The sequence below is a fragment of the Lottia gigantea genome (genome assembly GCF_000327385.1).
Source record: "Lottia gigantea unplaced genomic scaffold LOTGIsca_9, whole genome shotgun sequence".
In the NCBI taxonomy this organism is placed as follows: Eukaryota; Metazoa; Mollusca; class Gastropoda; family Lottiidae; genus Lottia; species Lottia gigantea.
Genome location: NW_008710950.1, coordinates 2,360,191 through 2,385,176, shown reverse-complemented (window position 1 = coordinate 2,385,176; position 24,986 = coordinate 2,360,191). Strand labels below are relative to the sequence as shown.

At 32.8% G+C, this 24,986-nt stretch overlaps 6 protein-coding genes across 6 annotated transcripts in view; 5 read left to right on the top strand and 1 right to left on the bottom strand.

Annotated features, from left to right (window-relative positions):
* LOTGIDRAFT_155770 (hypothetical protein) overlaps positions 1-3,494 on the top strand; it is a gene marked incomplete at both ends in the record, with an annotated part of 4,297 nt that extends 803 nt beyond the window's left edge. Inside the window, 4 exons of the mRNA XM_009068297.1 lie at positions 326-1,837; positions 1,888-2,824; positions 3,000-3,156; positions 3,328-3,494. Coding sequence (XP_009066545.1) covers positions 326-1,837; positions 1,888-2,824; positions 3,000-3,156; positions 3,328-3,494 — 2,773 coding nt within the window. The remainder of the gene's footprint in view (positions 1-325; positions 1,838-1,887; positions 2,825-2,999; positions 3,157-3,327) is intronic.
* A 931-nt stretch (positions 3,495-4,425) lies between these two features.
* On the top strand, positions 4,426-5,299 carry LOTGIDRAFT_155769 (hypothetical protein; the record flags this gene model as incomplete). The annotated part of the gene is made up of 2 exons (XM_009068296.1): positions 4,426-4,755; positions 4,853-5,299. 2 exons carry the CDS (start codon positions 4,426-4,428, stop codon positions 5,297-5,299), a joined length of 777 nt encoding a protein of 258 aa, XP_009066544.1.
* A 2,443-nt stretch (positions 5,300-7,742) lies between these two features.
* On the top strand, positions 7,743-9,713 carry LOTGIDRAFT_155768 (hypothetical protein; the record flags this gene model as incomplete). Its single annotated transcript, XM_009068295.1, has 3 exons — positions 7,743-8,886; positions 9,057-9,272; positions 9,394-9,713. The coding sequence occupies 3 exons, from the start codon at positions 7,743-7,745 to the stop codon at positions 9,711-9,713; spliced, it is 1,680 nt and encodes a 559-aa protein (XP_009066543.1).
* A 3,142-nt stretch (positions 9,714-12,855) lies between these two features.
* On the bottom strand, positions 12,856-14,729 carry LOTGIDRAFT_155767 (hypothetical protein; the record flags this gene model as incomplete). Its single annotated transcript, XM_009068294.1, has 2 exons — positions 12,856-13,345; positions 13,954-14,729. 2 exons carry the CDS (start codon positions 14,727-14,729, stop codon positions 12,856-12,858), a joined length of 1,266 nt encoding a protein of 421 aa, XP_009066542.1.
* A 4,757-nt stretch (positions 14,730-19,486) lies between these two features.
* LOTGIDRAFT_155766 (hypothetical protein) lies at positions 19,487-20,902 on the top strand (the record flags this gene model as incomplete). The annotated part of the gene is made up of 3 exons (XM_009068293.1): positions 19,487-19,622; positions 20,040-20,222; positions 20,253-20,902. The coding sequence occupies 3 exons, from the start codon at positions 19,487-19,489 to the stop codon at positions 20,900-20,902; spliced, it is 969 nt and encodes a 322-aa protein (XP_009066541.1).
* Positions 20,903-23,319: 2,417 nt separating this feature from the next.
* LOTGIDRAFT_155765 (hypothetical protein) lies at positions 23,320-24,752 on the top strand (the record flags this gene model as incomplete). Its single annotated transcript, XM_009068292.1, has 2 exons — positions 23,320-24,154; positions 24,316-24,752. 2 exons carry the CDS (start codon positions 23,320-23,322, stop codon positions 24,750-24,752), a joined length of 1,272 nt encoding a protein of 423 aa, XP_009066540.1.
* Between the last annotated feature and the right edge of the window lie 234 nt (positions 24,753-24,986).

Sequence of the window (24,986 nt, the reverse complement as noted above, 5' to 3'; positions counted from 1 at the left end):
ACTCCTGTATTGAGAACAGAAACTTAGTGGAGTTTTGCACATTACCAGAATCTATTGCTTTACAACTTAAATTATTCAGACGGAAAAGGCTTGCTCAACTAGACCGAGTTCAGCTCAAGTGGAAACAATGGCAATAAATCGTTTTCGAAAAGTTCGAAAATTTTATCGACCATCTGGAAGACATTGTAAACGTCGGCCGATCAAATTGAAGATCAAAGTAGATGACATTGTAAGTATACCACAAAGTTTGCTGAACTATTCTGTATCCAAGGGTCCAGGTCTTAATTTGAAATTTCAAAAAAACACCAGTGTTTGATGGCTACAGAATAATTGACTTAGACCAACTTCAGAAACATGTGTCTGAGATTACAATGCATACTGCATTATGTTCTGAGGCACAAATGTGTGCATTGGTCAACCGTCCGGTTGTTAAATTGGTGGCTGAGAAGCAAAGACTTGGATTGGCTTCAATCATGCAAGCTGAATGTCAGGGGTGTGGTCAGCTGTTTCAACTGTCAACGTCGAAGAAAACAACATCATCTTCGGGTCTGAAAAGATACGACATAAACTTGAGAGCTGTTTGGGGAAGCATGGTGACCGGAAGTGGACTTAGTCATTTATCTGAGTGCCTTGGAACAATGGGAGTTCCATCAATGTCACAGCCTACATTCACTGCCATTGAACAGGAAATTGGCAACTGGTGGTACAGTGTCCTCAAAGAAGACATGTTTGCTGCTGGAGCTGAGGAAAAAAGGCTAGCTGAAGAAAGGAATAACTATCATCAAGGTGTTCCTGCTATAACAGTTGTATGTGATGGTGGATGGAGCAAGAGAAGCCATAAGCATTCCTATAATGCTCTTGGAGGTGTTGGCATCATAATTGGACAAGTGACCCGAAAGCTGCTCCATATTGGCATCCGGAACAAATACTGCTACACCTGTTCCTTGGCAGAGAGTCGACAAAAAGATCCTGGGCAACATGAGTGCTTTAAGAATTGGGATGAGTCGAGTCAAGCTATGGAGGCAGATGTCATTGTGGAAGGCTTTATGAATGCTGAGAAAGATCATGGTGTTCGCTACATGCGCCTTGTTGCAGATGGTGATAGTTCTGTGTATGCCAGAATACAGAAAACAGTACCAATTTGGGGTCCTCATGTAACTAAGCTGGAATGTGCAAATCATGCATGCAAATGCCTCAGAAGCAGTTTGGAAAAATTGGTTGACAGACTACCAAAACTAAAGGGAAGAGGAAAGTTGACCTTGGCAACTAGAATAAGAATTGTGTCTGCTGTTCGATGTGCTATTCGCATGAGGTCTTCTGAAGAAAACAGATCCTTGGCTTGTAAGAAATTAGTTCATGACATTAAGAACTGCATTTATCATGTTTTTGGCGACCATACCAGGTGTCCTGAATTCTGCAAGAAGTCCTCAGGTGAAATTCCAAGTACAGAAAGCAGTCCTACCTCAACCTGTGAAGATGAACAATCTGAATCTGTTATATCAGTTGTGGGAGACCAGCAAGACTTTTGGACTGATGGTTCTTCTTTGAAAGATCAGGAAGATTCCAGATTAGCGGTACCAGGAAGAGGATTGTCTGCAGCTGACAAGGAAATCATAAACGAAGTTTGTCAACTATTGAACCGCATTGCATCCAAAGCTGAAAGATTACTTGGTAACTTCACCACAAATCTAGCTGAGGCCTGGATGAATATTCGTGCCAAGTTTGATGGTGGAAAATTTTTCAATAGATGCTCGAGAGGGTCTTGGCACTGCAGATGCTATGGTGGCGCTCTTCGTCAGATTTGGGAACCAAGTGGTCACCTATGGTATGGACAAAGGTGACGCACACAGAACCAACCAGGTCCTTTCGATGTTTGTATGACAACAGAGAGAAGCGTCTTCAACTTCAGCGCTTGCTTAGTGCTCGACCTGTGCAGAAAGCAAAACGCTGGAAAAGACGGATGATTGGCAGAAAACAAAGCGATTCCACAAAAGCTAGACAGGAATATGGTACAGATGTCATCGAGGTTGTTGCTGATTACTCTTCTCACCAGCTTTCAATTTTGAAAGCGAAATTTGACAAAGATTTCGTACAGCTGTCCAAAGAGCGGGTGAAAGAAATTTGTGAAGCAACAATCGACCAGTCTGATTCAGACATATGGCATGATGAAAGACGAAAAAGACTCACTTCATCTAACTTTGGAGACATAATGGCACGGAATTCAAAAATCGCAGTTACAACATTCATCAAGAGGTTACTATATTCCACTTTCAAAGGAAACAGGTTTACGAAGATTGGATTAGCTGCAGAGAAGGCAACAGTTTCTGAGTATTGTGCAAAGAAAGCTACAGATGGTGACCCTGTTACAGTAGAGCATACAGGCTTACAGATTCTTCACAGTCATCCATTTCTTGCTGCAAGCACAGACGGAATTGTGTCATCATTGGCATCTGGTGAGAAGGGTTTACTTGAGGTCAAGAATGTTCTCATGAACAAACAGTTGACATTCTTGGAGGCAGTAAAATCTGTGTCTAATTTCTGCTTAATACAGTCAAGTAGAAATCAACTGGTTCTGAAGAGGAATCATAAATTCTATTACCAAGTTCAAGGTCAGCTGAATGTTTTTGACATGAAGTGGTTGGATTTTGTAGTAAGATCTAGTTCTCCACATCAGCTCCATATTGAAAGAATAGTTGTTGACAAGAACTTGTGGGTGACTAAGATGTTACCTAAGCTGACACCATTCTACTACCCTTGTCTACTGCCAGAATTGTGTGCACCAAGATATGGGAGAAGTCCAGGCATCAGAGAACCTGGTGTCTGGGTAAGTAATATATATATATTTTTCAAATGTTAACAAATGAATTAAACTGTTGTTTTTTTTTGGGCTCATCCCAGTATACCTCTTATAGAAACAAATGGAATATATGAAATGACCAGGTAAGTCTTATTGATAGTTTATGTTAGGCTGATTCTTATTTTCTAAAATTATTTAACAGTATTTACAGAAGGATACCAAACCAAAACAAGAGTCTTGTAAGCTTAGTTGTAGTGGCACCAAACCCCAAACTACCACCAGATCTACCAACAGGGCTACAAGGCAACGTTTTGTGGGCCGGGAAATTTCCCACAAGTGGATAGTTGATGAGTCATCAGGTAAATGAAGCAGTTCATTTTTTTCTTTGCTACAAGTAGTGTCTATTATATATATGGCATAAAAGTTGATTTCTACATTCCATACAGTATATCTTATATTTTATCTGGTTAAACAAAACAAAAACTGACTGAATGATTGAGTAGCTCTTTTTCTTTTTATATTATTCTTAGACAACTGTAAATGGTACCATGGCAGTGTTTTGGATGTTACCTCTGGTCTTGATGGTAACCCTGATGCTGTTTATGACATTTATTACCATTCAGAAGATGAAACATATTCCATCAACCATCTTGTGCAGGATTTCAAAGAGGATTCGGTCAAATTTATTGATGCATAATATGCATGTGTGAGTACTCCTTTTGGAGAAACTTTAGATGTGCTGTGTGATTCGTACATTTGTTTAATTGACATATTACTCCTTTTGGAGAAACTTTAGATGTGCTGTGTGATTCATACAACTGAAGATGTGCTGTGTCTTCATTGTAAAAGGTCGATCATTCGGAACATTGGCTTGCGATTCAAAATTCAAAATTCGATTCTTGAAAGAGGTGGCCTCCACGTGGCAAGGATCGGGCAGTATTGTCGACTAAATCAATACTGGCAAGCAACCTCAGTGACCTTAATTTGAACCCACTTGATTCTGTTAAAACATTGCAAGTTTTTAATTTGCCCCACCCCTTCCTTTCAAATTAATTTCAAATTCTTTGTTTTAAGAATGAAACTAAATAGAAAGTGAAAATATGTTACAATAATAACTTAAATTCATTTGATAAAAATAATCGCTTAAATTTATATTTAAAAGTCAATTGCAGGTATAGGCCAACATATTCATTCTTAAAAAAGTAGTCCAAAAACAAAATGGCTTATTTGTTTACAAATTGAGTATATTTTCTGTAAGGGTTTGTGTTAAATTGGATTTTTTTTGCAGATTCTACGCCTGGGCTATTGTCCCTTACAATAAGGTTTGATTCATGGAAAAAGTTACGCTGAAATAATCATGGTTTTCTTGTTTTATTGGAGTTAGTAAAATACCCAAATTTTGACAAATAATTGGTAAGTACATTTTTCTAAACTTTTTTTAGACTTTTTTTTTTATCTTTTTCAGTGATTATTGAGCTTGTGACACGTCCTTATACCTCTTGTATCTTGTTTGCATGTCTAGGGAACTTTTTAGAATGTGTCTTGGGTTTGCCAAATTACAAGGTTTACCTTGCCCTTAAGTTTAGGAAACAGTTTGAAGAAATTGTAATAAATTTAACTCAATAAAAATGGCGAATAAGTTTGGATTAGGTTCTTTATCTTTAGAAACTAAAAAACCTAACACTACAGCGTGGATAAATAAAGCGAAACCTTACTTTGTGGATCAAATCGGAGACACTCTTCAAGGTGATTTAGATATGAACAATTTCAAAGTAACTAATTTAAAATCTCCGGAAAACGATAATGATGCCGTTCACAAGAAATATTTACAGGATCAAATAAATTCAATTGAAGTAAATAAAAACCATTTAGAAGATAAAATATGTAATGTGAAAAGATTCTTCAAACGTCAACTAAATAATAAAAATTTTATTAATGATACTAAACTACAACAAGAGGTAAAGGGTTTAATAAGTTTTATTCAAAAAAGAATTGGTCAACGTTGCGAATAAAACTGAGTTACAAAATTTAATTTCATTAATATCTAAATTAGAGGATGAGATTGCAAAACAAAAATTAGACATTCAACAATTAATAGATAACATTCCAGATGAAAATGAAGATACGTTTCAACAGGAATTAAATGCTCTGGAAATTAAACTTAACAGTGAATTACAAAAAGAACTAACAAATATTAAACAAGAAATACAAAACATAGATGATAGCGAAATCAAAACCAATATTCAACAACAAATACAAAATATTGATGATAGTGTTATTCAACAACAGATAACCACTATTAATAACTCAGTTTTGAAACAGGACAAAAATATAGTCGCATTAGAAAAAAAGTATCTCAAGAAAGAATCATATTATTTCAATCTTCCATTTGGAAATTTGAGTTCCGTTCATGCTTCTATTACTGATAATATTGATGGATCAAAAGACTATGAATATAAAAAATATGGATTTACAGTAAATATAAGAGTATATAAACCATAAAATGATGATCCCCATAAAATGTTTCGTGATAATAATGCTTTTATTTTCAAAGGAAAACTTGCAATTGAAATAACTTTTCCTTTACAGGTAAAAGTTGATACAATATTCTTCAAACAAAACTTAAAAAATTTAACGCTCGTAAAGTTCTTCAGTTTATCAATGGTACAAATAATGTAGAAACTAAAGAATTAGATATTAACGACGAAAACAGCAAGCCTTATCACTTATATGAAATTAAAACGAGTGGAAAATATATAGATAGGTTTAGAATGTTAATCATACCAGATAAAGAAGAAGATGAATTTTCATTTAGTGTTTTTGATATGATAATGGATGGAATGTCCACCATCAGTAAGTATTATTAGAAATCTAGAACCAAAATAAGTAGCAATCAGTTATCAGTTTTTACGGGCAACAGACTTTGAATACGTAAAACTATATTTTGTTAATAAAAGTTTTTTTTACATAAAGACACATTTATCTATCCAACTGATTTATTTACCCCAATCGATATTCATAAAAGTCAACAAGGAAAACAATTTATAATATTTTCATCAATAATTGAACTTAATGATGGAACAGAATTTGGAGGTATATATACCTCTAGATGTAAAATAAGCATCAATATCGAAAAACCAAAATTTTTCGAAAGAATGGTTCGAAAGAACAAATATTCTTAGTAAGTGTAATAGTTTATAAAAAAAAAATAATTATAACAGATAATAATAAAATAAAGAATGAACGTCTTTATGGGCAACCTATTGTAGATGTTAAACACTTTCCATCTTTTGCTTTATCAGAAGTTCACTTAATTTAATTACCTAAAAAATGGAACTCGAAAGTAGACAACAATATATGATAGAAAAACAAAACGAACTAAAAGAAAAACTAAAACAATTCAACAAATGTAGAAAAACATGGAGTAGAATTGATTCTGTTTTCAAAAGATTAAGTACAGTTCTAACAGTAGGGATAACGGTGGCAACAGCCGTAACCGGTGGATTAATGCTTCCAATAATTGTCCCAACTGTATTAGCCGCGTTCATTGCCGTTCAAACTTCATCTTGTGGATTGATTACTTTAGGTTTTACATCAAAACAGAAAGCTCATTATAAAAAGAAAACAGAAATTTTAAATACATATCTTAATAAATTATTCATTTTTTTCGAAAGATCGAGAGAAGATAAGAACATAACCATTGAAGAATTAGAAAAATTCAATGAAATTTTAGATAAATTTGATGTAGAAATATCATCAATAAAAGTTAAAAATTCCTAGTTAAAAATAGTTGCTTAAAAAATATGAATAAAATTGAAATTTTAAACGATGAATCATTCATATCAAATGAACTTTTTCCAGTATTATTAACCTTATCTCTGATGAATTTATAACATTTAAAGGGCAAATTGAATTAGAAGGAGAGATAATTCAAGATGGAGATCACAAACAAAAAATGCAATTTGTAGGCTTTAATGCCAAAACTTTTCGCAATTTCTTCGCAACAGTGGATGTAAAATCGGATGCTTCTGATTGGTATTTCTCAGGAAAAATCATTTTCCGTAAAAACAATTTCAAAGAAATAAAAAGATCAAAAAAGGGTAATGGTGTTACCCTACTCAAAAAGATTAATGAATATAGCGGTATAAATTGTTATATACCCAGCGATGGATACTGCTTTGTAAAGTGCGTAAATCGTGTTTTAAACGAAGAATACACGAGAGAATTTCAAGATTTCATCAACAGTTTTTCAAAATCAAACAGAAAAGGAGTTATGACAACTGCTAGAATCTGTGAATTCAATAAGAAATTCAATACTAATTTTCAAATTTATATGCCCAAAAATAGACATTTTCAACCAAAGAAAGTATCCGAGGAATTAGATTGGGTATTTTACTTACATAAATCACATTTCTGTCTCATTAGAAGAAATAACAAAACCTTAGGAATTACAGAAATAGAAGATAATTACGATGAAAACGTATGGAGAACTTGTAGAGATGATAATGCGATAACGCAAGTTTCACTTCTAAAACTAAACGTTTTTCCAATCATTCACGATGATTGTTTATACGCATGGGATTGCGAAACCTATAGCGTAAAAAAAGCCATTCCTTATTCTTGCACGTTAATTAATTTAGAAAAACTAAGAAAAATGTTAGACAGAATAAAACATAACTTTCCAGATTTAAATCCCACTGATTTTTTCCAGAAGACTTTTATAATAAATTAATGAATATAGTAGAAATATTTGTAGGTACAGATTGCATCGATCAAATGTTACAACGTTTAGGAAAAATAGATCAAAAAAGAATAACATTAATTGCACATAACGCTAGCGGTTTTGATAACTGGATCATGATCAAAAACGTAAAAAAACGAACACAATGCCCTTTTAAAACAGCCAGAGGAATTCTATCTCTACCTTTAACTAATTCATTCACCGATGAAGATTTACAGAAAAAAATGGAAAAGACAGAAAGAAATAAAGGGTAACTCTAATTATTTGCAAAATATTAATTTCATATGTTCCTTTCAACATGAAACATCAAGTTTAGCGGCATGGGGTAATTCATCTAATCTACCAATGAATTTGAGAAAGATCACCGATATTAGTATTGCCAAATACACCAAAGATAATTGGGAATCTTTAAGACACGAATGGGAACCTTACTCTAAAAGAGATACGTTATGTCTCGGAGCTTTTTTGATAAAATACAATCAAGCAATGAAAGAAGTTGTATTTCAGAATATTTCCAATAATCTAACGGCTCCTTCTTTATCTTTAAAGGGTTGGTATTATTTATATCATTACGATAAAGAAATGGTTGAAGAAGAATGGTATGAAAGTACTAGAATGGTTCCGAAACACACCGAAAAAGAAAACGTAGAAAAAGTTCACTCACATACTCACCCTTTTATAAGATATTTTACCAGACAAAGTATTAAAGGAGGAAGAGTTTCGGCAAATCGAAAATCATTTGAAACGAATAAAATGGATGAAATTTGTAATATATTAAAGGAATACACAGAGACACCAAGTGATAATATAATTGATTTATTCAAAGAATCTAGTGCTAACCCAAAAGATAAAACAGAGGTTCATTCGAGACTTAATAAAATAAAATGTACTAAACTAATGGCCTTTGATGCTAACGGTTTGTACGCTTCCGCCATGTCGGATTTAGACAGCGAATATCCGAGAGCGGAAAGTGGTAGACCATTTCGACAAGAAGAAAATAAAGAATTTGTTAAGCTCTTTAATGAGCAGAAATTCAGACCTAGAACTGCTATTTTAAAAGTCTGGTTTGAATATCCTACCAACATGTCCTTCCAACCCATACCAGCTAAAGATAAAATCAGTTTTACGAATAGAATAGGTAAAAAGGAAACTGGCACTAAAATCAGGTTCAGAAATGGTTTCTGTCACGACGTTTTAACATCGGTCGATATTCAAGAAATAGTGAAAGCCGGTGGACGAATTATTAAAATATTAGATGGTATAGGTTACGAAGAAAATTTTAAAACTCCACCCTATAGAGATTATATTTTAATTTTGAGAGATCTAAGAAATAAATATAAACGAGAAGGTAATATCGTAGGTAGTAATTGCATGAAATTATTAGGCAATTCATTGTATGGTAAATCTATTCAGAAGGATATAACTACATCGAGACATCTATGGAGTGAAGCGACTTTAAAAGCCAACTTCGATTGACACGTTATAAACTATGAAAAAGTAAATGATTGCAATATATAGTTGAGATAAATGAAGAAGAAAAAGAATTTGACTGTACACCTCCTAAATCTACACGACTAACACCTAGTCATTTGGGATCATTCGTTTTATCTCACAGTAAAAAAATAATGAATAATTTTATTCGCGTGATAGATGGATTTTATAAGCCTGAAATATACTATACGGATACCGATACTTTATACATTTCGTCTAGCAATTGGGATAAATTAAATGAAGGTGGGTTGGTGTCCGAAAATGATTTTTGTAAAGGAAAGAATGATTACGGTGATGGTGGAATTATATTTGGTTTATATTTAGCGCCAAAAGTTAAATACAATATCATTCTAACTTTTAAAAGAAAAGAAAACGTTTAAGGGTTACTCTAAAGATAAGATATCCATAGAAGATTATATTCGATTAGCTAATGGACATGATGTAACGAATGAATTTAAGAAACCATGGGTAAAAAGTTTCACCAATGGAGTAGTTATTCCAAAGGATGATGATAAACAAAAGAAAGTTTTTAGAAGTTATCTAAATCGCGTTAAAAGAAAAGCACCGGACGATGAAGGAATCATGTATCCTTACAACGACGGAAAAGAGTTGAACATGGATGAAAACTACGAATTTGATGATTACGATTACCTTACTATTCAAGAAGAGAATGAAGAGTGTTAATTTTTTTGTTTTAAATGAAGTTGAATAACAATTTCCTCGTTACCAAAATCTATAAACCTATTTTTACCACCTTTGATTTCAAGATTTATATCTTTAATCATAAAGGAATTAAGTGGTAAATACGTCGTTTGAAATGGTTTCTCTATAATTCTATATCCTATCGGCACAGTGAATGTTGGAAGACTGTAAATAATCTGACGTTTGTATTTATTGAAAAATCCACCGTTTATCAAATTGCAGTGTTTATTTATCACATCGATATCATTTTCGATATTAGCTTTGTGCGGTGCTAAAGTGGATTGGGTGTATGTGACAGTGTGGTTTATTTGACTGTCCCTTTAAACAGTTGTTTTTTTATACTTCCCTGCACCAGCCAATCACCTGTAAATACCCCTTTGTTTTGTTCTATTTATATCTTGGGATTCACCTTTCTGTCTTCTGGGGTGAGCTGTTTTCATCCTCACCCTAGCTACTGTGTGTATTAGATACCACATTTTCATCATTTACTTTGTAGAGTGGAGACTAGATTTGATTCCTTCACCAAATCTAGTCATTCAGTCAGCTATCTGATTAATTCTACATTATTCAGTGAAAGGTATGTGTGTTTCTCTTCTCTTCTTTATGGGTTTTTGTCAAGGGTTTTACCAATTTTAGTAAGAATGGGTGTAAATGGTTTATTTTAAATATATTTCAGCAATGCAATAATTAAATTTGGAACTTGGTAATGTATTGCCTTATATAAGTTAATATAGTCATAACTATCCTGTATTTATAGGGATGTTTATTATATATATATAATGCACTTTTCAGCCTGTGTATATTACGTAGTTTAGTTTATAAGATATAGTTTACAGATATACATTTAACCCCACTTCGGGTAGGTTATTTAATAATTTATTATAAGTACATTTAATATAGTAATATTAAATAAGATAATCAATTACCATGTATTATAAGGAATAGAGTATTTTATTGTTTATATTGTGTATATTCTTTTATGATTGTATATTAATTGTTTGTACTGTTTTACAGGGTTTTTTTTAGTTATATAATAAATTTGGAACGAGAACCCAAGCCTTATTTTTGGTTGAAGGGGAGAACCCCTTGCACCCAGGGACCGGCTACATTTTGTTTATCAAATCCTAGTAACGCATTCAATGAATTTTCTACGTTGAAATCAACTTGACTATTATTTCTTAATATCAATTTTATTTTGTTCAGATTCAAATTACCTTCAAATTCAATATTGTTTTTACCATTGACACTTCCTCCATATTCAGATAGGTATTCGTTAATGGCTATATATTCGTAGCTTCCTGGTAGTAAACGTATGGTTTTGAACGTAACTCCATTATCTGTTGATATTTTAATTTGGTTATTTTTTTCGTTGATATTTCTAATGGAATTGTAAACAGAGAAATACTTTAATCCCAATTCATATTCTTGATTGCGATCGAGTTCGTACTCATAATCTAGAGACAATTTAATGTCTGATTTATTTGAGGTTATAACGAATAGTTGTTCTTTATTTGACATTTTTAATCACGCTTTTATAATCATTTTTATCTATAATACCTTTTTCTAGGAGTCTTTTTGATATACAATTTACTTCATTATATTGTCTGTGCGATCGATGTCCTTTCTTCATTGCCGCTAATATTTCTCATAATCTATTAAGTAGTTCCTCGTTGTTGTCGGATAAAAACGTTATACCTTGTCCAGATGCCACCATGTCATCGAAATCGTCTATTTCTTGTATGATTGGTGTATAATCTTCTGCATAATCATCTGATACCTCTTCTGGTTCATCATCTTCATATTCATCAGGAATAACTTTATTTAAATATGTTTCAACTGCTTTCGATCTTCTTGTTTCGGGTCCCGACTTTCTTATTGTAGAAATTTTGAGTATGCTAGTAAATCCTTGTAATCGGCAATGCCAATATACCCGCCATTTATTAAATCTATTAGCCCTTTTGTTAATGTAAATATTGTATCGATTTTGAATAAAGGGGAATTTGCTCTAAATTTTATCCTAAATCCATTAAACAATAACCCCTCATCATCAATGATTGGTGAAATACTCTTTGGTAAATCTGCTTTAGGAGTTGAAAAAAGACTATTAATATCATCTAATGTCCTAATTATAATACCACCATATGGATTCGGTTCTGGGTGATCTTTATGAGGTTCTATAGGAGGTTTATATTCTAAAGCTAATTTCTTTTTAATATCCTCTTGAGATTTTAATATGGGTTGAAATAGAGTTTGTAGATTTTCCGTTAATCCGAGTTGTTGTAATCTGTTATTTTCAACTTGGGTCTTTATTTTATTCTTAGCTTTGATATATTCTTTATTTCTTTTTAAAATATTATTCCAATCGCTACTCATTTAAAAAAAAATAAAATTAACATATGCCGATCATAACTCTTTCACCCGCAGGTTTTCTAGTATTTACAAATACATATCCATGATCATCTGGGTTTTTCCATTGAGCTTTACAAACCTTTTTAAATGCATCTCTGTCCATTACGTGATTTATCGACTGAATGATTTGAGATAAATTTTTATCGTTTAATTCAAATAATAAAAAACAATTTGCATTTTTTCTAATGAACATAGAATCCATCCCGTATAAAGATTGGGATTGGTATATGCAGTGACAGTTGTGATGTCTTCCTTTCGTGAAGAATTCTTGTTGAACAGCTTGATTTTTTCCGCAACGCAGTCGTCAAACAATATTAAGTTCTTTCGTTTGCTATCAATATTAGACAAATCTAGGTCATTAACATTTTTCGTAAGAAAAACTTTTATATCCGTTGGATTCTTCCCTTGGATGAAGTTATCTATGATATCTTTTATTTCCACTTCTTCTTCGTTTTCTTCGTAATATTGAAATAGGTCTTGAACATCTTTCTTTGGTAGATATTCTAAGGCTTTGAGGAATTGATAATACGATTGGTCTGGTGTTGTTGTGTAGATATACAAGATTTACAATCGAAATCTAAAAGGTTTTGTGTTGTCAACATGTTAAAAGTGAGATGAGTTTTCTCAGAACCGAAACTACCGAATATACACATGAGCATTGGGTTATTAGGAAATATTTCTGAATGATTAAATTTTTTACCCATTTTTTATTATTTTATTTTATTCCAAAAACCACTCCTCCTTTATACTTTGAAAGAAATATTCCTTCTCCAGTGTGTATATTTTTTAAAAATATTCCATTACCCTTATGTTTGACTTTGACTTCTCCTGTGTCAATACTCTCTACTAATTTATTTAATCCTTGTTTAACAGTTTTCTTGGTTTCTTCCCCAAATCTTTTTCCAAATTCTTTTATTGTGCTTATCATATCTCCCACTCCTGAACCTTTTGCTTCCTTTTCCATTATTAATTTATGTCTACGTTCTTCAGCAGCTTTAGCATCCTCTGATTTCTTTGTGTTGGCAGCTTTGACTGCGGCAGATATTCCTCCAGTAGCTGCACCCGCCGCTGCAATACCACCAAATATTAAAGGTAGAAGGAAAGGTAAAAATCCACCTTCTTTTGCGTTCGCGTCAATTCTTTCTAAATCTATATCGTCTCTGACTTTACAATATTTGTATTTATCAATAAGTTTTTTAGTTATGCTGATTTTTTTACCATTGAAAGTTATTACAGTTGGTTATTTTCATAACTAAAGTTTCTGGTTTCATTTTTAAGGGTGTATTTTGTACTCAATTCTTATCATACTTCTATCTGCTATTTTAATCAAATGTTTTGCTTCTTCCAATAGTAAACAATAACCTGTTACATCTCCTTGTCTTTTTTCAATATGAATATTTATGTTGACTCCTGTTTTGAAAAGATCTTCTTGGTGAGCTGATAGATCAAAACAGAAGATTGGATGATTAAGTGCAAAATCTACATATTCAAACTGAGGTGGATTTCCAAATAATTCACACATGTTTTTATAGTTTCTATACAATTCATAATTATCGTTGTTTAATCTTACTTGAACTTTATGGATTAAAGGATCTTGAGTTTGGTTCATTGCCACTCTGAAGTCATTATTGTTATTTGTTTGAGAATCTGGTAAGTTCTTGAAACCAACTATTAAATATCTTGCTGGTTTAATAGTGTTAGTGATTGGCCATGTGGTGGATTCTCCAGTTAAAGTCATGCTACCTACCGTGTTACGATGAAGAAAAGCTATTTCAATATCTTTAGTTAATGAGTTGAATATTCTCGTTTCTACTTCAATTGATGGTGTATGAAAAGTTGGAGATTCGTTATTTCTAATTTTGCATCTGAACTATTCTCTCCAAAAAATATCTTATCATCGTTGATTTCTCTTTGTAGATGAATTTTATATGGTAACCCTATGGAAACCTTTCTGTGTTCCAACAGACCGAATAAAGGATATAATTTCCAATTTACGTAATTACCCCACCTATTATTCTCAACAATATTATTGTACTGAAGTACTCGTTTTTCGAATCCATGATTAGCTGCTCGTGCTACTCTTTCTATTGTGTTTCGAGCAACAATTCTCACTCTAGCTAAATCAGCATCATTTGCAAGATTTCTTACCGGTTCTTTTAAAACACTTCCATCGCCAACATCGGGTATCCAACCTGAGACTGAATCGAAATCTATAGGATATAAAACTGTTGTCAACATTGTGTCGAATTCCCCAGGATGTTTAATTGTTTCCATCGAATTTGAACCAGCTTCCAAAACCATCTCGCTAAATAAAGATGGAAAGAAATTGTTTTCTAACGTAGTATTAGTTTGTGGAACTTGATTTTGAGTTCCTTCTTTAATTTTGAAATCACATCTGAAATAAGCATCGGAAAGAACCAACCAATTCGATAATGAATTTATTTCGAAGGTAATTCTACCAACATCATTCAATTGGGATTTAGAACCAACAGTCGGTGAGATGATAATATAATCCTCTTTTTTCTTGTTAAATGAATAACGAATCGGATCGTATAATCTAAAGATTGGATCTAATATTTTTTTTGCCATTTTTAAGGTTTAAAATTTGAGTAGAAAATTGTGTTTCCAAAATAACAAGAGTTATCTCCCTTCTACATTATTTAAAACCGGATGTTATTTTATATAAGGGTAATTTTAATATTAGGGTGTAAGTATTTATAGGGGGTTTAGGTCTTTTTGAGTGAAAGAATTTATGAAATGTAGGGTGTTTAGGTTTTTTTTTTAGTGTAAGAATTTATGAAATGTAGGATGTTTAGGTCTTTTTGGGGAGCTTACATATTGGTCGCATTTTCCCCTACTATCTTGAAGATTTTTATAATCAAAAATCCAAACATTTTTGGCTATTGTATTATAAGTTGCCACAAAGGTATGATTTTATCGTCATACTGGATAATGATAACGATAAGGGAACCTTTTTCAATAAACAAACCAAGTTCCAAGTATATTTAACCTCCTTACAATTATTGTTGACAGTTCAGACATTTCTATATATAAAAACTTTGAAAAACTTTGAAATTTACTTTATTACATTGAAATATCATCCTGAAATTGTTTGGTTATGCAACCTACGTTTAAAGTAACGAATTAGAATAAACATAAACTAAAAAAAGAATATCTATGTTAATTAAAGCTGCATATCTAAAACAAACGGTTTACTTTTAATAGTTAATTAATCTTATACTACATAATCAACATTTTATTGAGTAGTGAGTAGTATTTGAAGGAGCAGGGCGGAATTCAGTGATCGTCACGGTTAGTAAAAATTTTGATAATATGGATGATAGTATTACAAGATTTTTACTGGCGGAACAGGTAGGGATCTTATTTCAAGAGTGAATGGTAGACTGGTATTTATTGAAAGAGAAGTTATGAAAATTGATATCTGATATTACACTAATAATGAATAAAATGGAAGATGAAATCAAAGTTTTGCAGACACTATGAGAATTGAAGAATCGATGATATTTTTAAGGCAGGAGCAGAGTAAATTAAGCAATAAGACAATAGAAAACAGGGCAAAAATAGAAAATTGGCTGAGATACAAATTGATACTCAAAACACAGTGAGTGATATTCAGTGTAGATCAATGAAATACAACTAAATATTTAAAGGTCTGATGTGATCAAGGAGAGAAATAACTGAAGATGTGTTGAAGGAGTTCATTTATAGAGAACTGTATATTGACCAGGATATATTATTCTGCAACGTGCATTGAATTGGCAGAAACAGAAACAACCAAACACGACCAATTGAAGCCAGATATACATGTATACAATATACAGAGCTAGAAATGGTGAAACGGGCAACTCCGAGACTCAGGAATACTCTATATGGAATAAGCGAACAGTTCCCTCCATCGATTGAAGCAGAGAGGAGAAAACTGTATCCAGTGCTCAAAGAGATAAAGGCTAGTGGCCAGAATACAAGAATGGTAAGAGACAAACTTTTAGTAAATGGAGAATTGTATGACGCCAATATTAATAGTTATAGGTAAAAGCAGGAAACATAGAATCTCAAATTTAAATTATGCGAACAAAGCAAATCCATGGTTGGACGATTCATGTAAAGAAGCTAGATCAAATTTCATACGTTATAGAAATATATTTAACAAATACAGATTAAAGTTCGACTAGGAGGTATTTACAAAATCGAGAACTAGATATAACAGAATCTTAAAAAGTGCAAGAGAAACATTTAGGTATTCCAAAGGGAAAGAACTCCAGTTAAAAGCCATGACCAATCCCAAACATTTTTGGCGTGAGATAAACAAGTTCAAGAATCCTGTAACTCAACCAACTTGTTCCATAGAGCTTAACCAATTTTAACTACATTTAGAAAATATACTAGATGCGTCCTGCGAAAGTGTTTTACCGCTGTGTCAGTCGACTATTACATCAGATTCTTATCTTGATAGTGATATAAAACTAGACGAAGTGAAATATGTAGTCCGAAAAAATTAAAATCTGGAAAAAGTGTCAGAAGAGATGGTCTGCCTGCAGAGCTATTTAAAGAAGTCGGTGAATTATTTCAGCCCTAAGTGACTTATTTAACATTGTGTTTAACAATGGTAGTAGTATATGTCTTTTCGAATATGACGCATTTCACTTCTGCGCATGCGCAGCTTTTTCAAGGCGTCATATCCTTAAAGACACAACTGTTAAAAGGTATTATAACAGACTCCCCAAACTGCTAAAATGTATTATAACAGACTCCCCAAACTGTTTAAATGTTTTATAACAGACTCCCCAAACTGCTAAAATGTATTATAACAGACTCCCTAAACTGTTAAAATGTATTATAACAGACTCCCCCAAACTGCTAAAATGTATTATATCAGACTCCCCAAACTGTTAAAAATGTATTATAACAGACTCCTCAAACTGCTAAAATATATTATATCAGACTCCCCAAACTGTTAAAAATGTATTATAACAGACTCCCCAAACTGCTAAAATGTATTATAACAGACTCCTCAAACTGCTAAAATGTATTATAACAGACTCCATATAAATTACCCAACCACACAAGATTCACTAAAATAATACAGTATAAAATAACCGCATTAAAAAATAAGATGTCTTTAATTTTAAAAAACAAGAACAAAAAAAATTCGAAGGAGACGGTTTCTTCTCTGCGCTAACATCTCTCATCCCCAAAGTGGCCAACTTTGTCTCAAACAACAAATTTCCTCAGGAGTAGATAAGCGATGCAGTGAAAAGATCTAACGAGTTGAAAGAATTACAACATATAAGGGAAATGCGAAATGAAAATTATTGGATAAAAACCTCAACTGATTAATGGGAGGTAACACTGTTTTTTGTATATACACAGTCTAGAGTATTATTGATTTAATAAATACCTTTAACGCATAGTAACAATCACTCCTCTATTGTTGACTGGATATATGTCACGCTATAATTAACATATCACGCGTGCAACGTCAGCACAGACAGTCTAGACTCTCAACTGTTAGCAGTGTCTCAATTTTCGTTGAAGATTAGGAATTTAATCATACAAAATCAAGGTATGTTCTTTTTGTTTGATTTAATCATAAGACGACAGGGTGGAATTAAGATTAATTTGCTGTTTTTTTTTCAAAATATCAATTTTTGTTTTATTCCAGTTTAATAGATACCAACATTTCATATCACGAAGAATATTTAAACCATCGGTAAGGGGATAGAAAAGGCCAAGAATTTTTACCAAACTCTGTGACAAATATCCAAGGTTTCAAAATTGTTGATACAGATTTTCGAAAATAGAACAAGTGGTGAAGAACAAAAGGATGACGCATATCTAGCGATCCTGATAAGAGCGGTCGTGACCTTTAAATCATGACTGCCGATAGTATAAGACGGGAGATAACTATGACCGCTCTTATTAGGATCGCTCGTGACCTCATTTTTCAAACCGCTCTTATTAGGATCGCTCGTGACGTTTCATAAAGTGAATCATTTCTATCGCTTGAATAGTTTTCTCCTGTATTAAATCTTTCGTATTAAAAATATATGGTGTTTAATTCATTATTGAACAAATATGTCTTTAATAAATATCCTCCTAAAACGTATTTCGGTGCGGGAGACATTCAAAAGTCATTGGGTTCTCTTCCTGGATTCCCATGGGCAAAATATCCCGGAGAAAAACATCTCCGAGGGCACAATTATACAGGTCCAGGCACTAGGTTAGATCTGCGTTTAGACGAAAATGATAATCCCAAACCAGGGGAAGAACCCGTTAATAGAGTTGACGCAGCAACGCTCAAACACGACATACTGTACAGAAACAAAGACATAACATTCAGACACCAAGCAGACAAACAAATGATACACGAACTTGAAAATATTCCCAATCCCACTTTCAAGGAGAAATTACAAAGGGCTCTTATCATAAAACTCTTAAAGGCAAAATTGAAATTGGGTATGGGCATAGCAGACGAGATTCACAAAGAATTTCGAAAAAACAAACATTACCTCAAAATCAAAGTTTTTGATAAAGATGAAATTTGGTCAGCCGATTTAATCAACATGCCAGTCAAGAGAGGGTACAAGTATTGTTTGACGGTGATCGACATATACACGAGATACGTTTGGGTCTTCCCCTTGAAAAACAAACCGGGTCTGACTGTCAAACAAGCATTCGAAACCATAATGAAACAATCCGACAGACGACCCCTAAAGTTGTGGGTTGATAAAGGAAGCGAATTCTACAACAGAAATGTGAAATCTCTAGGGTTTGAAATTTACAGCACGCATAACGAAGGTAAGGCCGTAGTGATAGAAAGATTCAACAGGACTCTTAAAAGCAAATTATTCAAGAAGTTTACGGAACTGAAATCTCAAAAATGGCTTAAAATATTACCAGTTGTTGTCGACGAATACAATAACAAAATACATTCGTCTATAGGTGTGACGCCAACGCAAGCCTCTAATAACCCGAATATCATAAAGTCCGTCAACACTCGAAACAACTTTGAAAACGAGATTAGCAATTTGAATATTGATCGATCAAGACAAAGAACAAATCATAGGAAGGTTTTATCAAAATGAACTTCAAAAAACTGACTTTTAAAAATGAATTTTAAAAAAATTTAGATAAAATTTTTAAAATTTAAATGTTAATTTATCTTCAAAATATTATTGAATGTGTTTTATCAGAATGTTATACAAGTTTTTTCAAACACAAACTACGTATATATTTCGTTAATTGGGTCTTCAGCAATACTTACCGCATACTCCGAAAAACATAACACCCCAAAAAATCAACTTAAAAAAAACTGACTTTTAAAAATGAATGCATTTCTCGATAAATACGGAAAAGACACGACCACAAACTTTCAACTTGTGAAATGGGCCAAGGAATTGAACGTCTCGCCGTTTTATTATTGCATGCGAGATGAAATTGATGAACTGAAATACAAGAAAGGTAAATTTTACGCCATCACAAACATTCACACGTCGGATCAAAAAGGAGTTCATCACTCTGCTCTACACAAAGATTCTTTCGGTCTAGAACCGACAGAAGAGATAACGAAATTGACTAGCTAACCAATTAAATGTTCTACGTTTCAAATTAAAATGCCAGGACAAAAGCTGTGTGGACAGCTGTCGCTTTGGGTTTTATACCGGTGAGTTTTGGAGAAAAGTTTGAAGAAATTATAATAAATTTAACTCAATAAAAATGGCAAACAAGTTTGGATTAGGGTCTTTACCTCTAGAATCTAAAAATCCCATGACGGCGTTTATAAACAAAGCGAAACCTTTTTTCGTGGATCAAATTGGAGACACCTTACAAGGGATATCGATATGAACAATTTCAAAATAACTAATTTAAAGTTTCCAGGTAACGATAACGATGCAGTGAACAAGAAATATTTACTGGATCAAATTCAAATAGATAAGGACCATGGTGAAAATAGAATAACTGACGTGAAAAGATACCTCAGACGAAATATTAAAAATCTTGAACCCAAACTACAACAAGATTTTACGAGTTTGAAACGTCTTATTCAAGTGGATAAAACAAGTCAGTTGCAAAATTTAATATCTAAATAAGACGATAAGATTACGAAGGTAAAAATAGACGTCCAACGTTTAATAGATAACCCAAATGTAAACGAGGATAGATTGAAACGAAAACTAACCGCTTTGGAAAGAAAACTAGGCGAATTGCTAGCAGAACTAGACAAGACCGTGGACAAAACTGAGTTACAAAATTCAGTATCCAAATTGAACGAAGAGAGCGCGAAGCAAAAATCAGATGTTCAAAATATAATTAACAATCTCGCACATCCCATTGACAAAGATACGTTGAAACGACAATTGACTGCTTTGGATACTAAAATCATGGATGAATTAGAAAAAGAAGTGGGTGTGATTAAAAACTTTCTTCAAAATAAATTTCAAGATGATATCAAAAAATATATTAAAGAACAGGTCAATCTTTTGCTATCTAGAATTCATGACGATTTTTTGAGACAAGAGAGAAAGTTGACCAAATTAGAAGCTATTGTCACGGACATGTCGTATTATTTCAATCTTCCATTCGAAAGTGATACTGTCTTCGATAGAAAAGACCAAAGTTATAAATCAAACAAATATGGCTTCAAAGTAGAAATAAAAGTAGCTTCTCGCGTAGATGGAGAACCTAAAACGTATTCGATATCGGCGAAACGGAAGCGTTTACTTTTCGAGGTAGATGTCTGATTGAAAAAGATTTTCCCATGAAGGTTAAAGTCAATAAAATAGTCTTCAAACAAACCGGTAATGCCGTCAAACATCTTTCATTTTTCAATGATGGTAATTTGGAAGAGACTATACGTTTGATTGATAAAGGGGATGATTTATATGAAACGAAAAATGGTAAATATGTAGACACCTTTAAAATGGAAGTAGAAAATGATAAGGATATCATTAGAATCAAAGATTTAGATATGATATTGGAGACGGAAAATCCACCATCAACCAACATTGTCAAAATTCCACCATCACTTATAAAACCCGCACACATACCCGGACCAATAGAATACGTAAAACTGTATTTGTTTACGCTGGAAAATACACCTCGATCGATGTTCAACAAGAAAGAGAGTTTATAGTACATTTATCGTTTGCCAAAGACTCCATTCTTGAAGGTGGTGGTTTTATTTTTAGAGCCAAGATAAACATCGAAAAAGAAAAAATACAATATTCCTATCATCTTAACGAGGACCATACGAAAAAAGAAATGTCGTTAGTACGCGTAAATGTTTTTACTTTTAATGCCCGCAAATATAATAATGGTAGGCCAAACAAGCACGCTCTATATGATATTCCGTGGTTCTTTTTATCGGAAATTCACTTAATTTAACGACTTAAAAAATGGAACTCGAAAGCAGACAACAATACATGATAGACAAACAAGAAGTGTTGAAAATAAAGTTAAGACAGTGCAATGCATGCAGGAAAACATGCTGTAGAATCGATTCTGTTTTCAAAACAGCGAGCACAGTTCTAACGGTAGGAGTAACGGTGGCAACGGCTGTGACTGGTGGATTAATGCTTCCGGTCATCGTCCCAACCGTATTGGCTGCATTAACAGCCGTTCAAACGACCTCTTGCGGTCTCATCACTTTAGGTTTCACAAGCAAAAAGAAAGCTCATTATAAAAAAGAAAACGGATATCTTGAATATGTATCTTAATCAATTGTACATCTTTTTCGAAAGATCGAGAGAAGACAAGAACATAACAGTTGAAGAATTAGAAGAATTCAATGAAATTTTGGACAAATTCCATACAGAAATATCAACGGTCAAAATAAAGAAATAATCAAAAATATATATTTAAAAAAATATGAATAAAATCGAACACGATGAAACATTGATAGAAAATGTCCTATTTTCCGATGTTATCAAGGCTGTTTCCAATAAATTTAAAACATTCCAAGGACAAATTAAAATAGATGGAGGGATAGTCGAGGAAGAGAATCACAGACAAAACATGTCATTCCTCGGTTTCAATGCCAAAACTTTTCACAATTTCTTTTCAAATATGGACAAAAAATCTGATGCTTCCGATTGGTATTTTACAGGAAAAATAATTTCAATGAAAGACAATTTCCAAGAAATAAAAAGATCGAGAGTTGGCAGGGGATGAACTGATCTACTAGATAAATGAATACGAAGGTGAAAATTGTTACATACCTACAGATGGTCACTGTTTTATCAAATGCGTCAATCGTGTTTTGAACAAAGATTTAAAGTGTAAATTTCAAGAATACATCAACGGGTATTCAAAAGCAAATAGAAAAGGAGTGATGACTTGTGCTAGAATGAAGGAATTCAACAAGAAATTTAACACTTCGTTTCAAATTTATAATCCCAAAAACAGACATTTACATCCCAGATACGTACATGATGAATTAGATTGGGTTTTTTACTTAAACAACTCACATTTCTGTCTGATTAGAAGGACCCAAAAAAGTTTGGGAATTCAAGAAATAGAAGACAATTACGAACAGGTGTGGAAAACGTGTAGAGATGATAACGCAGTAACACAGGTTTCACCTCTCAAACTAAACGTGCTTTCAAGTATGAGTGATGATGCGCTATTCTCATGGGATTGCGAAACGTATTCAGAAAAAGACACACGAAGAGCAATTCCTTATGCCTGCACTTTAATTAATTTAGAAAAACTAAGAAAAAGTTAGAAAAAAATATATTTCCTACTGAAGTAGAAATATTTGTAGGTACAGATTGTATAGATCAAATGTTTAAATATTTAGGTCAATATGATAGAAAGAGATTAATATTAATTTCTCATAACGGCAGTGGATTCGACAACTGGATCGTGCTTAAAAATACAAAAGACTAACGCATTGTCCTTTAAAAACACCCAGAGGAATTCTATCTTTTCCTTTATCTAATCCATACACAGATGAAGATTTACAGAAAAAATGGAAAAGACAGAAAGAAATAAAGGGTAATTATTTACAACATATTAATTTCACATGTTCCTATCAACATAAAAAATCTAGTTTGGCTGCATGGGAAAATTCGTCCAATCTTCCCGCGAATTTGAGAAAGATTGCCAACGTAGATATCGCTAAATACACACAAGACAACTGGGAGGAATTGAGACACGAATGGGAACCTTACGCCAAGAGAGACACTCTCTGTTTTGGAGCTTGTTAAAATATAACCAAGTCATGAAAGAAGTTGTAAACCAGAATATGTCCAATAATCTAACGGCTCCATCTTTATCTTTAAAGGGTTGGTATTGTTTATATCATTACGATAAAGAAATGGTTGAAGAAGAATGGTATGAAACTACTAGAATGGTTGCGAAACATACTGAAAAAGAAAATATAGAAAAAGTTTATTCGCACACTAATCCTTTTATAAGAAATTTTATCAGACGATCTATTAAAGGAGGAAGAGTTTCGGCAAATAGAAAATCATTTGAAACGAACAAAATGGATGAAATTTGTAATGTATTAAAGGAATATACAAAACTTGAAAGTAATAACATAATTGATTTATTCAAAGAATACAGCGCAAGCACAAAAGACAAAACGGAGGTTCATTCGAGACTTAAAAAAATAAACTGTACTAAACTAATAGCATTTGATGCTAACGGTTTATACGCTTCAGCAATGTCGGATTTAGACAGTGAATATCCGAGAGCAGAAAGTGGAAGACCGTTTCTACCAGAAGAAGAAAAAGAATTTGTAAAACTCTTCAATAAACAAAAATTTAGACCTAGAACAGCTATTTTAACAGTGTGGTTTGACTATCCCAAAAACATGTTCTTCCAACCGATACCAGCTAAAGATAAAATCACTTTCACGAATAAAGAAGGTAAAAAGGAAACGGGTAACAAAATCAGGTTCAGAAATGGTTTCTGTCACGACGTTTTAACATCGGTTGATATTCAAGAAATAGTGAAAGCCGGTGGACGAATTATTAGAATATTAGATGGTATAGTTTACGACGAAACAGTTAAAAAATAATGAACAATTTCATTCACGTCATAAATGGATTTTATAAACCCGAAATATACTATACCGACACCGATAGTTTGTACATTTCATCCAACAATTGGAAAAAACTAAACAGAGCTGGTTTTGTCTCCGAAAAAGACTATTGCAAAGGTAAAAACGATTATGGTGACGGTGGAATTATATTTGGTTTATATTTAGCACCAAAAGTCAAATACAACATCGTTTTGACTTCTGATGGTGTTTTAAAAGAAAAGAAAACATTTAAAGGTTATTCTAATGATAAGATAAGTGTAGAAGATTACGTTCAGTTAGCAAGCGGACATGATGTGTCGAATGAATTTAAGAAACCATGGGAAAAAAGTTTCAGCAATGGAGTAGTTATTCCAAACGATAAACAAACTAAAGTTTTTAGAAGTTATTTGAATAATGTTAAAAGAAAACCATCAAACAATGAAGGAATTATGTATCCTTACAACGACAAAGATGAGTATAGTTTTGATGAAAACTATGAATTTGATGATTTCGATTATCTTACTATTCAAGAAGAGAATGAAGATTGTTTTAAATTAAGTTGAATGACAATTTCTTCGTTGCCAAAGTCTATGAACCTGTTTTTACCGTCTTTGATTTCCAGATTTATATCTTTGATCATGAAAGAATTGACTGGTAAATAGGTCGTTTGAAACGGTTTCTCTATAATTCTGTATCCGATCGGCACCGTAAAAGTCGGTATGCTGTATATGATTTGGCGTTTGTGCTTGTTGAAAAATCCACCGTTGATCAAATTACAGTGAATGTTGATCACGTCG